Raw genomic sequence first — 15,826 nt, forward strand, 5'->3', positions numbered from 1 at the left:
GCAGAGAAAGACAAGATCTGAATTATCTATATTGGAAAGACAAGCTTCACAGCAGTGAAAAAGCTGGATTGAAAAGGGAGCAAATATAAAAAGTGATGAGAATGTGAAATGAAGTTGATGGAGTACACCAGACCATGAATAAGGAAGTAGAAAGGGCCAAACCAAAGCAAGAGATATTCTGGAGATGATGTGAAGCTACCAACAGATTGAGATGTGGGGTGTCAGGAAGATTAAAAGTGTACTCAAATGCCCATAGAAACAAAATGGACTTTAGGAACCAACTAAGAGAGGCAGGACAGAACCTGAGCTCACAGTCAGTAGGCTTAGGTTCAATTCTGCCTGAGACACTAGCTGAGTGACCCTACCAAGTTACCTAATCTCTGTGATCCTCAGTCTTCATCTGCCAGAGGCATAAAACAATACCTTTGTACTGTTAGACTCAGATAAAATGGTGTGTACAAGGGCATAAGCACATTTTAAAGTGTTGGATGTGTGTTAGCTGTAGGTAAGATGTGTGGTATGATAGATTGAGTACCACTGGTGAAAGGGACCCCCGGATTTAGAAGTGGGGTTTTAACCTAGAATTGCAGCAGAGAACTGTCTAACAAAGTAATAATAAAAGTAGATTAGTGTTCTAAGCAAAGTCAGCCTGTTAGAGTCTAGCGTAGTCATAAAGAGCTAATTGACACAGCATTGTTAAATCACTGTGTGATGTAAGTCAAGGGAACAGAATTTGTATCCGTTTCAGTAACAGTAATAGAGGTAGCCTCCATCTGTGTGAGAATTAGAGTTTTTCATACTAGCATCTAAACCAATCCCCATACTTTTACAGATGAGGCAGTGAAGGCCCAAAGAGCATGAGACCTGTTCAAAGTCAAGTAGCTAGTAGGTGATCGAGCAGGAATTAGAATCCAGATCAGCTACCTGTGCAGCCCCTGTTCTTCTCAATGCATCCTACTATCTTATGTTCTTTAAAGAATATTTCCTACAAAACATAAGCCCCTTGAGGGCAGGATATATTTGTATACTTAGCATCTAGTACTGTCTGCTAAGTGTATTAAGTTGTCGTTGATTGATTACTGATTCTGGGATTTAAACTGAAGTATTATAAGATCTCCATTTTAAAAAGATGTCTCTTTTTAAGGAGGACATTGTACACAATAACAACCACATTTACAATAATCAACTGTGAATGACTTAGCTATTCTCAGCAATACTGTGATCCAAGACAATTCTAAAGGACTCATAGTAAAAAATGCTATTCATCTCCAGAGAAAGAACTGATGGATTCTGAGTGCATATTTAAGCATACTTTTTTAAAACTTTCTTTATTTCTCTTGGTGATTTTGGTGTTTTGTTTTGTTTTTAGTTTGTGTTTTTCCCTGCATGGCTAATATTGAAATGGTATTGTAAGACTGTAGTTGTGTAATTTAGATTGAGTTTTTTGCCTTTTTAAGAAAGAGAAAAGGGGAAAAAGGAGGAAAACTCAAAATTTTTAAAAACATATTAAAAATCATTTTACATATAAGTGAGAAAAAGTTAAATTTATGAAGAAATGCATGTTAAATGAAAAACATGTATACAGTAAGCAGAACAAATTCACATATTGGTCATATCCTCCTCCACAAAATATAATTTATTCTGGTAATTTGTAAAAATTACCCATGCATATGTTCTGTAAATAAAAAGCTATAATTCTATAATTTTTTAAATGAAAAAAAGATGTATAGATAACAAGAAAGGTAGGAGATTGAGAAAAGAAAGCTGCATATGTTATCAATTGCCTAACTACTTGTTTATCTTTCTAACAAGGAAGAGTCCAGTTGGTGAGGAAAGAGGGAGAATATATTTGGAGATGATTACCATAAAACAAGTCAGGCAAAAAATTTGTTTAAAAAAAGTTTCTTGAAGTAAATATGCCTTTCACTGAAATTAAAGACCATCATGATCTGTAAGATGATAATTTTTGGAGAGATAAGAAAACTAGTACATTGTAGATAAGAAATTTTTTTTTTCTGCTTAGAGGCTGCTATGTTATGGGAAGCAATGACAATGTTTTAAGGCAAGATATGGTAAAAATCTAGTATGATTCAGGAGGCTGATGAGATTTTAAACAGAAAAACACATTTGTGACTAACTTGTAGCATTTTCAGAAATGAAAATAAAGGTAAGATTTATCTGCTAAAAAAAAAAAAAAAAAAAGGTGCTTGTCTTTACAATAATTTTGTTGTTATCATATAAGTTGTTCTCCTTACTCCACTCTGCCTCTGATCACAAAAGCCCACATAGAGTTCTATTTTCACCTTGTTTAATGTGCCTGAGATCCAAAGAGGCAGTGACTAAATTTTCTAGAACTGAACTGGGTATATAATAGCCATGGCATCTTTTGTAGCTATGAAAGAACCAAGAACCTGAATTGGGTTTGAAAATTTGATTGGCTCAGATGGGAATGTAAAATCCTCTCCTGTAAGTTTCAGCCTTAGCGTATAAATAAGTGAGGTTTGCTGAGAGTGGTTACTTCACAGAGAACATTAAAAGGGATGTCCTGAGTCAGTGCAATATTGAGTCTTCATACTGGCTGTGAGAAGCCTTATAGTATTTCACTTGTCAAGGTCCATGACTGCTTATCTGTTTAGAGTTTATTTTGGAGGTAGTCCATTGGTAAGAATTATCACTCCATTTCCACTAAATAATCCTATTTTTTTTCTTTCTTTTTCTTTCAGGTGTGAGGAAATCGTTGCTTTATAGTTCACTGAAAGTGCAAAAAATGTGGATCGGACGGAAAAAGAGGAATTCCTAATGTTATTGCTTTTGTAAATGTTGTGTATAGTTGAATAAAGTGTCTGATCTTTTTGTCAAAACAGCATTAATTATTTTTACCTACTATTTAATTTCTTTGGAAACTTTGGGACAAATAGGAAAGGATTACATACATGTGGTTTGGAGTAGTTTTATGACAAGTAAGATTATTCTGTTCAGATAGATGTTTAACTGTGTGGATTCAGTTTTCATTAAGACTTGAACTGACATGTTTTCTAGGCTCATTAGTGTCAGAGATGAGTAAAGTGGCTCTCATTTGTGTGAAATATTTGGCTCCTGGATGATAGGTTTGGGAAGCTTTGCCTCTCTGCTCTGCCTCTCTTTGCTTCTCATAATCTTTTCTTCTTACTATCCTGCCTCCACACATTTTTTTTTTCCAGTCAGAGTTCTAAAGCATTAAATTGAAGTTTTACTGAGTTAAGGCTTTTATTTTTGATATCCTTTAAAATGCTCATGTGCTACCATCTTTGGGCCTCATAGTAGTGATGATCAAGTTCCATTTTGTTTTCTCCTTCTGGAGCCATATATTTTCTCTTGTCGTATACAAGTTGTTAAAAAACATGATGCCAGGCTAAAAACCTAGGGAAGCTGTGTCTCTAAAGCCAGATTGTCTCTTTCTTCCTCTGAATTAGCCATCAACTTTGTCCTAAAATCTCCATCCCTGCTGCCAATAACAGGATCAAGGTTCTTCTAATCTCATCATCAGTCTTTCTGTCCCACCTCCCAGCCACCCTGCTTCTTCAGTTCATCCGGACCGCTCTTAAATCAGTGGCTTCGTCCTGGGATTCTGCCTTCCAAACCTAGATGAGAGCTCCTCTTTAAGTCATCCTGACAAGTTCCCCTTCATCTCGCTGGTCCCATCTTACTCTGTATTTCCCTCTGGTATTCCTTAGCATACTACTTAAAACAAGTACCTAACAGATCTTCCTTTACTTAAAAGGACCATGAGTTCTTTGAAGCAGGTATTCCAAGAGATCCAGATTTCCATATCCTTCCGCACATCAGCAAATGATTTCATGTTGCTGTGCCCCAAATCCTTGTCACTTGCTGGCCAACTTTGTGCTCAGTTTCTCTGAACAAAACTGGTCCTCCTGAGATGGATGGGGAATCATCACTGGACTCCTCAAAGCCCTCCCAGCTCCCAGAACCTCCCGGGGTTAGCATACAATGGTTCACTTTGGAAAAGCACAGCAGCAGAAGCTCAATAATTAGAGTACAGCATTTTAAATCCTCAAGACTATTTAATCTGCCTTCATCTTTCAGGCAAGGAGAATCAGGCCCAGAAATTGATTTTCTAAGCACATGTGACTGGTTATTGAGAGAATTTGAACTTGAGCCCAGGAATCCTGACTCTTAGGTCTTTTTTCAGTTCATGATACTTTCCAATTATGATGCAACACAGCACAGCAAGCACTCATTAAGTACACAGTGTACAGGTGTTCAGTTTGGGTGTTTAACAGTTCACAAGACGTTTTAGGTGTTGCTGTAATCAATTGCTATTGGATCAAGAAGCTGACCAGGATCAATGATTAAAAATGACTACCCAAGCAAATCGATTAAACAGCCTCTGATTTACAACAAAGAGTAAAAAGTTTGCTCTTTTCCCCAATATATTGCAGCAGAAAGCAGAGTTTGGGAAGGGTTGGGAAGTGATGATTTAAAATGTTAAAAGAAGGCATTGGTCTTAGAATTTGAGTATTGGCTCTGCTATCTACCAGCTGTGAGGGGTTAAATCCTGTCACTTCTCTGACCCACACTAAGGGATTGTGGGAAAAGTGTAAACTCTGAAGGTCTCATTGTAAAGTTTTATTGCTGGTTTATAGAGAGAACTTCTAGCTTAGCCCTATGATCTGCATTTTGTAATATCACTTTTCATCCTTCCTGTTAAGTTGTGGGTAGGGGAACAGGGAAAGCTCTGTAGGATTGATTGAAGACTGTACACTTCATTTATAGCTGATACTTCTACTGTAGATTTTGATCAAGGGCTGATGAGCCATGGCCTCCCTCGGGAATCATGTAAATTCTGGCCCTCTGAAGTTATTTCTTGTCATGCATGTGTAGTTGAAACATCACTTAGTCAAGAGATCTCTGTTGAAGCTCCACAGCTATCACTCTTGGTTAACTTAATCCCCTCTCTGAACCTGCTCTAACTCTGCCCAAACTGGGCCAATAACAATTACCCAACCTACTTTGTCGTGAATTTGAATTTATTTAAGTTCTTTGTAGATTTTAGAGTAGCCTCTATAACTGTAGCACAAAAACAGCAAACACCCTGACCACATGCAGCCCACGCCACAAGAGTCCTAAGTGCCCAAATCAAATTAAAATTTAATTGGGAAATATTTAACAAAATAAATAAAACATGGATAAAAATACATTTTAAAACAAAAGGCAACATGCAGCCAACAGGGATCTTAGGGGGGGATAAGTGACCCCCCCCCCCATTTGAGCTTTACTGATACACAAGATCCAAAGTTAATGGCAATCATTGCTGGGAATTCTTTTGTGCCATTCATGGAAATGAATACTATTGTCTGACATTTGTAGGTTTTACATGAAAATCTTTGTCTATCTTTTGGGTCTTGTTTCATTTTGCATTTTTAGCCAGCAGCTCTCTGAAGGCAGGTGTTGGCCTTTATCAAAAAAAGTTCCCTACGTTATCATATTGCTAATTTATTTCTTTTTCATTATAGGGAAAGAGATGATTAATACCACAGAATCTAAGAATAATAAATGAGGACAATATGCTAGAAATGCCAGCTAATTATGTATTCTTGGGCAAGCCTCAGTTTCCTTATCTGTAATGTGTGGAGGGGAGGAATGATTTGAACAAGGCAAACTTTTAAGTTCATTTTTAGCTCTGAAATCCTGTGATGCATGCAGGATTTCAGGCAAGGGAAGTTTTGAAAAGACCATTTTGAACTAACAAAATGTATTCTGACTTGGGGGTAGCTTAGTGGTTAGTGCTCTGGACCTACAGCAAGAGAACCCATCTTCAGGAGTTCAAATCCAGCTTTACTAGCTGTGTGACCCTGAACAAGTCACTTAACCTCATGTTTACCTCAATTTCTTATCTATAAAATAAACTGGAGAAGAAAATGGCAAATCACACTGTGATTTGTGACCCAAATGGGGTCACAGAGTCAGATGTGACTGAAAAGTAAAAAACTGATTCAACAACATTCCAACTGATTCCTTTATCTCCCTTCTTAACTTTCACCATCTACCCAGACTTAATAAGAGAGCTGCTCTCTTGGAAAATGGGAATGTCCTGCTGTTGGTTCCACGACTGACTGAAGCATACGGTGGACACCTTCGTGGGTGGGGGATATTTGAACAGTCTGTGGCTCCTGCTGAATGACACCACGCTTGAAGCTATTAAGGGAACTGAATTACTTTAAGTTGAACTATATTCAGGAACCAACAAATCCATCTTAGTTTGTAGGATATCTCTTGGTTTGAAACAAACTTACATCCTGGATAAGGGTTTTATGTTTAATGATGTCAATGATGCGCATCATTCATTGATATTTTACAAATATTTTAAGACCAGAGCAAATCATTTTACTAGGAAGAGGGAAAAAAACCGTGTAGAAAGGATCCGAAGAATTTTCTAGTCTAATTTTACAGATAAGGAAACTGAGGACGCAGAGTAGAAGTGGTTGCATGAACTCACAAGGCCACAAAGCAACAAAATAGAATTTGTGGAAATGGATTGGTTAGAGACCAGTAACCACCTTGATTTGCTCAAGTTCCCTTAATGTCCAGAAGAGGCCAGGCTGACCTGGGAATCGGAATCAGCCAAGCAAGAGACAAACAGCCTTGGGCTGGGCCCAGCTCCTGGCAGTGTTCACATGTTGAACCCAGAATCCCCCCTGCTATGCTATAAAACCGATTCAGACCGGCTCAGGTCAACCCCCCGGGGTCTGAAAAACACCAGCCCAGAGACAACCTGATCAGACCACTAGTGCCCCCCCCACTTCCCTGGCTTGGACGTTTGCCTTTATAACCCCGGAAGCCTGCGTCCACCCCAACCTGGCTCCCATGCTTCGCGTCTTGTTGTCTGTCAGCTTCGGGAGGAACAAGAAACTACTGACAATCTAATAACTCTGTCTTCCTTAGACCCAACTTAGAAGGTTGTTACAACCCAGTTCTCCTGTCAGCCATCTGCCAGCTGCTCATTAAGGGCCATGCAGCTCCCATCTCTGCTCAACAAAGTCCCGTGGTCTAGAAGACTTTGTTTTACCTGGGTCCTGGCTTCTCCCTCTCTGTCTGTCTGTCTGTCTCTCTGTCTCTGTCTCTCTCTGTATCTCTTTCACCCTCTCTCTATTTCTCTCTCTGTCTCTCTCTCTCTCCCTCTCTTTCCCCCTTTTTAAGTGCCCAACCTCATCCCTGGAGGCCATGGAGCTTCACAGGAATTATCTTCCTTTTGGTAGGAATCCAATGAATGAGCCATGACTCACCGAGGGCTACGTGTGACTAACTCTGGTTCACATTAAAGGTACACCTTCCCACAGTAGTTCGCTTCATTGCCTGCCCCCTACAAACACACACACACATGCAAATTGCTCTATCTGGAGATGGGAGGAGGAAGAGAATCAGCAAATCATACATGAAACTACAAAATCAGAACTCGAAGAATTGTGCTGAATTAAACCCTTGCTCCTTAGAACCAGAGCTAAGTGAAGAAAGCTCCATCTAAAGGTTGGTGGCTGCCTGAGTCTGAGGGTTAAATGCTTAGCGTGGGGAGAGAACAAGCAGGTCCAGGCAGGAAGAGGTGTCTACACTTGTCAAGTTCAAGCATCTCAAAGCAGTTCCTCCGACACTGAAAGAAAAGGGCTCTGAACTCTGGATTTGGAGAGCTTGCTGGAGCAATGAGGGAAGGAGAATCAAAGAAGGGCAATTTCAGACAATCTCCTTATCTGTAAAATTAGACTAGAAAACTTCAGTTTCTATGAGATTTTTTTAGTAAAATGATTTGTTCTGGTCTTAAAATATTTGTAAAGGAAGGACCTTAAAGGTCATCTTGGCATTTGCAGCTAGTACATAGAGCATCTGTCCAGGAAGGCTCATTTTTGTGAATTCAAATCCAGCCTCAGACATTTCCTAGTTTGTGATTATGACTAATTTTAAGTCAATTATTTGTCTGCCTCAGTTTTCTCATCTGTAAAATGAACTAGAGAAAGAAATGGCAATCTCTTCCAGTACCCCTGCCAAGAAAACTCCAAATGGGGTGATGAAGAAAAACAACTGAACGACTGCCATGGTATGATAGAAAATGCTGGAATCGGAGTCAGGCACTAAGTTTAAATCTCACCTCTAATACTGATTACTGTTATGACATTAGGGAAGTAAATCTCTCCACCTCTCTGAATCTCTGCCTCCTCATCTGCCCAGGGTCACAGAGCCAGCTTAAATCTGAGGCAGATCTCCTTAACTCTGACATTGTCCCTCTTTCCACTGCGCTGTGCCTGTAACATTTCCGGACTTTCACAAAAGGAGTGACTGAAAGGTTCTGATAAAGCTGGGAGATGGGAAGCAAACCCCAGAAAAAGAATATCAAAGTGAACGGATTCAGGAAGTGGAAGCAAAAAACCAGGGCCATGGGCACAAAAACCCACAAGATAGGGGTATAGGTAGAGTAGATGTCAGACTGCATTGGAGAAAAATCATAAATATCAGCACTCTGGAGCAAAGTCTCATCCACCTAGCCCTAGTAACAGACTGCATAACACATGCACAATTATAATGCTAATCAATTACTTATCCACTCAAGTATTTTTTCTTTCTTATGATTTTCCCTTTTTGTTTAGATTCTTCTTTCACAACTACTAATTCCTACCAATATAGGAATATGTTTAACATGATTGTACATGTATAACCTGTATCAGATTGGTAGTTGTACTGGGGAGGGGGATGGAAGGAGGGAGGGAGAAAAAAGTGGAAATAAAAATCTTATAAAAGTAAATGTCAAAAGCAAATTTTTTAAAGAAAAAAATAAAAATAAATAGTGGCTAAAATATCTTTTGGGGCAGTTAACTAGGTGGTGCATTGGATAGAGCACTGGGCTTGAAATCAGAAATCTGGTCTCAGACACCAAATCTTTACTATTTACTATCTCAGTTTCCTCATCTATAAAATCACTTAGTGTTAAAAGGGACTTCTGAATATATGATTCTGTGATATTATAAAGTATGAACTCTTCCTCTGAAGGAAGAAAAGCTTTCAGCAGGGCAGGAAGGAAGCAAGAGGAAGAGGAAATCAGGTTTGGGGAGGTAGAGAGGATGAAACTTCAAGTTTCACCATTGAATGTCTCTTGATTTTACAAGATTTTCTCCAATTGAATGTCTCTTGATTTTACAAGATTTTCTCCAAGCAGTGGCCGAAATCAGGCTATAGTTTTTCCAACTCCTCCAAACCTTAGAGGCTCATATTGTTGAGTCTTCATAGTCCATTGGTCTAAGTTTATTACTTGATTTTGTGTCTTGTAGCATGGCTCCTTGAGTCCAATCCTGGTGACAAATGTCAACCTGAGTTAGGTCTAAGAAAAAAAGATTGTCAGTGGGTTTTTAGGCCCCTTGAAGCAGACAGACAAGACATGGAGCATGGAAGCAACCTCAAAATCTGAGCTCAGGTTGAGTTTAGGCATCAGAGATAAAAATCACAGGTCTAGGGGATGGGGGTAATCAAATTATGGTCTTATCAGGTTATCCTTGGGCAGGGCTGTTTTTCAGAACTGGGAGTTGACTTGAGCCAATCTAAATTGCTTCTGTTGTATAGAGGGGGAGTTCCAGGTTCAGCATGTGAATACTGCTAGGAATTTTGGATACTGAATATTTGTAAGGAATTTCTGATATACAGCACTTAAAGAATGTTTAGTTTGTCTCCTGATTCTGATTCCCAAGTCAGTCTTGCCTCTTCTACATAGTAAGGGAGCTTGAGCAAATCAAGGTGTTTAGTTTCACACAAGATAACAAGATTCATGTCTCACAAAATCATGGGGTTAGAACTGGAATTGATCTATGTACATGTGAGCAAACCGGGACTCAGAGGTTAGATTATGTCTAATTTCACACTGATTACAAAAACTGGGAATTGAACCCAACTTTGACTCTGCCTCCTAGGCCTTGTACGAAATTGTGAGGTTAACCAGGGATTTGCTCAATGCTGAGCTTCCTTTTTCTGTATCTTTTTATCTACTCTGCTGTGTCCAAGTGAAACAGTGCTTTAACCATCTCTCCTTCATCCTCTACTCTCTATAAAGATGTCATTTTCATCTTAATGTAAAAAAGGTCACTGTATTCTCTCTCCTGTAGAGTATTTCTATTCAATTTGCTTTTAAATATTCTTTCCAGTGGATTAAAAAATTATGTTTCTAGTGGAAGAAATTTCAGGTGTGCTTTCTCTGAAGTTTGTGTCTAGGAGTTCTCATGCAGGCCAGCCTTCGCCCAGTAGGTCTCCCCCCAAATTTTTGTCCTATTCAAGTAACAATAATACCTGAAATCCTGCATTAGGTTCATTTCTTTGGGTTATCTTCCTGATTTTTAAGATGCAGCTACTCCTGACAGGGATGATATATTTCAATCCTTGATACTTCTTTATGAATGAGTCTATCAGTTACTCTCTTCCCTAAAGAAAGGGGCAGATATAAAAGCAAAGAGAAGAAAACAGGGCAAATGACAGGTAGTTGTTTAATTTGAGCCTGGGAGTCAGAAATCAATCAATAAATATGCATTAAGCATACATTAAACACCTAGTGAGTTCCAGGGACTGTGCTAAGTGCTAGGGATACAAAGACAAAATATGAAACTATCCCTTCTCTCAATCAGTTTACTTTCCTTGGGAGAGACAACATGTACATGTGGAAGAGTGTTCCCCTTCCAGACTTAAAAATTTCTAGGATGAAGGGGCAAGTGACTGAGATGATGAGATATAAGGCTTATTTCCATTCAGACAGTGTTTACACCTGATAAAAGATGAGCTCCTTTCATATAAGAGTGGGTCATTTGGCACCTCGTAAAGGATATAAAACTTAGAGTAAACTTACTTGTGCTCTCATAAAGGATGAGAGCATTTGAATAGTTCCTTTGCATATGAAAAGACCAGGAAAACATCTTGAGGAACCTTGGAGAGAGACAATGACCTTGCCCTGGGGGCATAGACTGCTTCAGTGCTTTTTTCCCAGACACTCAAACTACATAAACCAACTGGAGAGCTTTAATGTTTTAAAAACTGAGGAACCTTATACCCCAAAGCTCTTTGGTAATTATCGGTCAAATGGGTATTGCCTTTTTATGACTTAGTCCACATAGATAATGCTTTGGGAAATGTGCAGGAGAGTCACCATAAATTAGGGGGAGGTTCCCAAATAGCTTTGTACCCAGAAGAGGAATGAAAGGGAAAGACCAAACCTTTCCTCCCCTGACCTCCTCAGTGAGAAGGGATATAAGTAATAAGAGCTAGAGGATAAAGGAACAGAACTAATTGGGAAGATTCTGATAAATCCTGAAGCTGATGATGTTGGGGATCTCAGCCGAGAGGAGTAAATTCAGAGGATTAAAGCATTTTATTAAAAAGCTATACTCGATGAGAAGCAAGTCTAACATGACAGGAAAGTAACATGCATGGTCACACATGTTCCCTATGTCTGCATCTGACTAGAATTTTATTGTATGTGCCCCCCATTAATAGTTATGTATGTGTAGGAGAATGTACGCTGTTTATTGGGGAAATATTTTGTATTTTCTATCTCTATCTCATCTCAGTAAATGCCTCTGCTTTGAACTGTGTCTACCAATTAATTCTTTTTCTTTTTTTTTAAATAATAGTTTTTATTTACCATATATTTGCATGGGCAGTTTTACAATGCTGACAATTGCCAAAACTTTTGTTCCAATTTTTCCCCTCCTTCCCCCCCCCCCCAGATGGCAGGTCGACCAATACATGTTAAATATGTTAGAGTATAAATTAAATACAATATATATGTATACATGTCCAGGTAGTTGTTTTGCTGTACAAAAAGAATCGGACTTTGAAATAGTGTACAAATAGCCTGTGAAGGAAATAAAAAATGCAGGCAGAAAAAAATAGAGGGATTGGGAATTCTATGTAGTGGTTCATAGTGATCTCCCAGAGTTCTTTTGCTGGGTGTAGCTGGTTCAGTTCATTACTGCTCTATTAGAACTGATTTGGTTCATCTCATTGGTGAAGATGGCCACGTCCGTCAGAACTGATCATCATACAGTATTGTGTATAAGGATCTCCTAGTTCTGCTCATCTCACCCAGCATCAGGTCCTGTAAGTCTCTCCAGGACTTTCTGAATTCATCCTGCTGGTCATTTCTTACAGAACAATAAAATTCCGTAACATTCACATACCATAGTTTATTCAGCCTTTCTCCAACTGATGTAACTACCTGTGCAAGTCACTTAGCCTCTGTTTACCTATGAATCAGCAAGCTAGTGAAGAAGGAAATAGTATACCATTCCAGTATCTTTACCAAGAAAAGCCATGGTTACTTATGCATATGCTCTGTAAATTAAAAGCTTTAATTTAAAAAAAAAAAAGAAAGAAAAAAATACCATGGACAGAGGTCCATGATGTCAGAAAGGATTGGACATGATTGAATGAATGAACCACAACATCCCATATATAACCTAGTTTGGTGATCACTTCTCTAGCCCTTTTTCCTCATTCATTTTTATTCTGGCTTCTAAGGTATTGGAGGGACATAGTTTGATGTTTTTTCATTCATTTACTAAAATTTTCACATTTCATTAATTGATAGCTATGATCCCCCACTTTTATTGATTAAATATTATTCAAAAATAATAGCTAACATTTACTACTATGTGCTAGGCACTGTACTAAGTGTTTTATAAACATCTCATGGGATCCTCATAACAACCTGGGGTGGGCTTGGGGATGGGAGTGGAGGTGAAGTAGGTGCTATTATTATCTCCCCCATTTTACAATTGAGGAAAATAAAGCAAATAAAGATTAAGTGACTTGCCCAAAAATCACTCAGCTAGTCACTGCCTGAGACCAATTCAGGACTTCCTAACTCCAGGCCCAGCACTCTATCCAATGCAGTCACTTAGCTATGGATTAAATATGTATTAAACAAACTGGAGAAAGTACAATTCCCCTTATTGTTTGTTCATTTTTCCTTTACCTCATGATTGTAGGTATAAGGAAATGAAACATAAAGGAGTTGCTGAGATACCACTACACACCTGTCATATTGGCTAAGATGACAGGAAAAAATAATGCTGAATGTTGGAGGAGATGTGGGAAAACTGGGACACTGATGCATTGTTGGCAGAGTTGTGAACAGATCCAACTATTCTGGAGAGCAGTTTGGAACTATGCTCAAAAAGTTATCAAACAGTGCATACTCTTTGATCCAGCAGTGTTTCTATTGAGATAATATCCTAAAGGGATCTTAAAGGAGGGAAAGGCCAAAATGTTTGTGGCAGCTCTTTTTATAATGGCTAAAAACTGGAAATGGAATGAATGCCCATCAATTGGAGAATGGCTGAATAAATTGTGGTATAGAAATGTTATAGGATATTATTGTTCTGTAAGAAACGACCAGCAGGATGATTTCAGAGAGGCCTGGAGAGACTTACATGAACTGATGCTGAGTGAAATGAGCAGGACCAGAGATTGTTGTATACTTCAACAACAATACTATGTGATGATCAATTCTGGTGGACGTGGATCTCTTCAACAATGAGAGGATCCAAATAAGTTCCAATTTATCTATAATGAACAGAACCAGCTACACCCAGTGAAAGAACACTGGGAAATGAGCTTGGACCACAATATAGCATTTCCACTCTTTCTGTTATTATTTACTTGCATTTTTGTTTTTTCTTCTTAGGTTATTTTTACCTTCTTTCTAAATTCAATCTTTCTTATACAGCAAGCTAACTGTATAAATATGTAAACATATATTGTATTTAACATATACTTTAACATATTTAACATGTATGGGACTACCTGCCATCTGGGAGAGGGGTAGACAGAAGGAGGGAAGAAGTTGGAACAGTAGGTTTTGCAAGGGTCAATGTTGAAAAAATTACCCATGCATTTGTATATTAAAATCTATAATAAAAAAAGAAACATGAAGAATTGGCTATGACTGAAAAGTGATTGAACAATAACTGTAGAAGATGAGCTGGAAAGAAGAGAGATGCTTAAGTTATGGAGACTACTTAGGAGTTCACTGCAGTAGTCTAGGCAAGAGGTGACTTGAGTGGTGGCTATTGGACTAGAGAGAACAGATATGAAAGTAGAAATATCAAGATTTGACAACTGAATAGAAATATGAGGGGAGAAAGCAAGAATTTGAGATTGAAAAATTAGTACTGTCATCTATAGAAATAGGGAAACTTGAAAGAGAGTTAGATTTGGAGGAAGGGAAAGATAATCAGTTCTGTTTGTGATATTTTGGGTTTGAGACATTTCCTGGCTACACAGTCTGAATAGGCAGATGGTAATGTAGGAGCTCTCCTAAAGCTCAGGAGAGAGAAATGGCAGGTATCTGTGCTGTGGACAGAGCACTGGACCTGGAATTAGGAAGATCTGAATTGAAATCCAGCCTCAGAAACTTAATAACAGTGTGACTCTGGGCAAATCACTCATAACCTCCATTTGCCTTAGTTTTCTCATATGTGAAATGTAGATAATAATAACATTTACTTGCCAAGATTGTTGTGAGGATCAAATGAAATTATATTTGTAAAACACATAGTATAGTGCCTGACACATAGTAAGTGTTAACTATTATTATTGTCTTTAAGTTATCTATATAACTCTTCTTAATTAATATTTTATTTTTCCCTTCCAAATCTCTCCCTCCCTCTTCTCTTTGTTGAGAAGGCAAACAATTTGACATAGGTCACACATGTGTAGTCATGCAAAACAAATTTTCATGTAAATCATTCTGTGAAAAAAAAAAACAATAAAAATGAAAAAATAAAGAAAAAAGTACCTTTGATCTGCATTCACGTCCCACTAGTTCTTTCTCTGAAGCACCTTTTGTTAAGTTAAAGGGAATTGTTTTGCTGAGAATAACTAAGTTATTTGTAGTAGATTATCATACAATATTACTGTTACTGTGTACAAAGTTCCTTTGGCTTTGCTCTTTTCACTTTGCATCAGTTCATTTAAGTCTTTCCATGTTTTTTCCTGAGACCATCCTGTTCACCATTTATTATAATACAATGCTGTTATTGTATTATAATAAATATATTATATAATATAGACATAAAAAGAAAAAAATATCATCACCATCATATATGATAAGTTATTCAGCCATTCCTCAATTAATGGGCATCCTCTCAATTTTCAATTCTTTGCCACTACTAAAAGAACTGCAATAAATATTTTGTACATATAGGTCCTTTTCCTTTTTTTTTTTTCTTTTTTTTAAATTTTCTCTCTTTGGGATACAGACTTGGTAGGGATATTTCTTGGTCAAAGAGTGTGAATGATTCCTATAGCCTTTTGTGCACAGTTCCAAATAGCTCACCAGAATGACTGAATCAATACACAATGTCACCAACAGTTACCTGTATCACTTTTGACTCAAAGCCATTTTGCCTAAGACTCTTCTCATTGGTAAAGATTGAGTATCTGAATAAAGGTTGAAGGTGTGAAGAGGTTGAAAGAGAAGAGAGAACTTGGCTTTAAACTTGGAGAGAAAGGGTGTTTGGGAGTAGAGATCCCTGAGGGTTGGAAAGGGCTCTAAAAGAGCCAGGAGTGAATTCCTCGGATAGCAACTTCTGGAATAGGGACACAATTGAGGCACCAAAAAAGCAATCAGAGAGATAGTGACCCTCAAACCTACGGAGAAGAAAGTTTTCAGAAGGAGAAGGTGATCACCAAGTACCAAATGCAACCCCCCCAAGAAAGGTTGCTTTCTGTTCTGCCTCTGACACATATTCGGGTGTGACTGTGGTCAAGTGACTTAACTCAGTGCTCTAAGGCTATTTACTTT

General features: G+C 38.2%; 1 protein-coding gene across 2 annotated transcripts in view; it reads left to right on the forward strand.

Moving 5' to 3' along the window:
• Positions 1-2,861, forward strand: part of TAMM41 (TAM41 mitochondrial translocator assembly and maintenance homolog) — a 31,566-nt gene extending 28,705 nt beyond the window's left edge. For both annotated transcript variants that reach the window (XR_012484968.1, XM_074283893.1), the window contains exon 8: positions 2,724-2,861. Coding sequence is in view for 1 of the 2 variants with exons in the window: in XM_074283893.1 (XP_074139994.1) it covers positions 2,724-2,800 (77 nt within the window). In the remaining variant the exon portion in view is untranslated. The remainder of the gene's footprint in view (positions 1-2,723) is intronic.
• The last annotated feature ends 12,965 nt before the right edge of the window (positions 2,862-15,826 follow it).

The sequence above is a fragment of the Sminthopsis crassicaudata genome, chromosome 1 (genome assembly GCF_048593235.1).
Source record: "Sminthopsis crassicaudata isolate SCR6 chromosome 1, ASM4859323v1, whole genome shotgun sequence".
Lineage (NCBI taxonomy): Eukaryota > Metazoa > Chordata > Mammalia > Dasyuromorphia > Dasyuridae > Sminthopsis > Sminthopsis crassicaudata.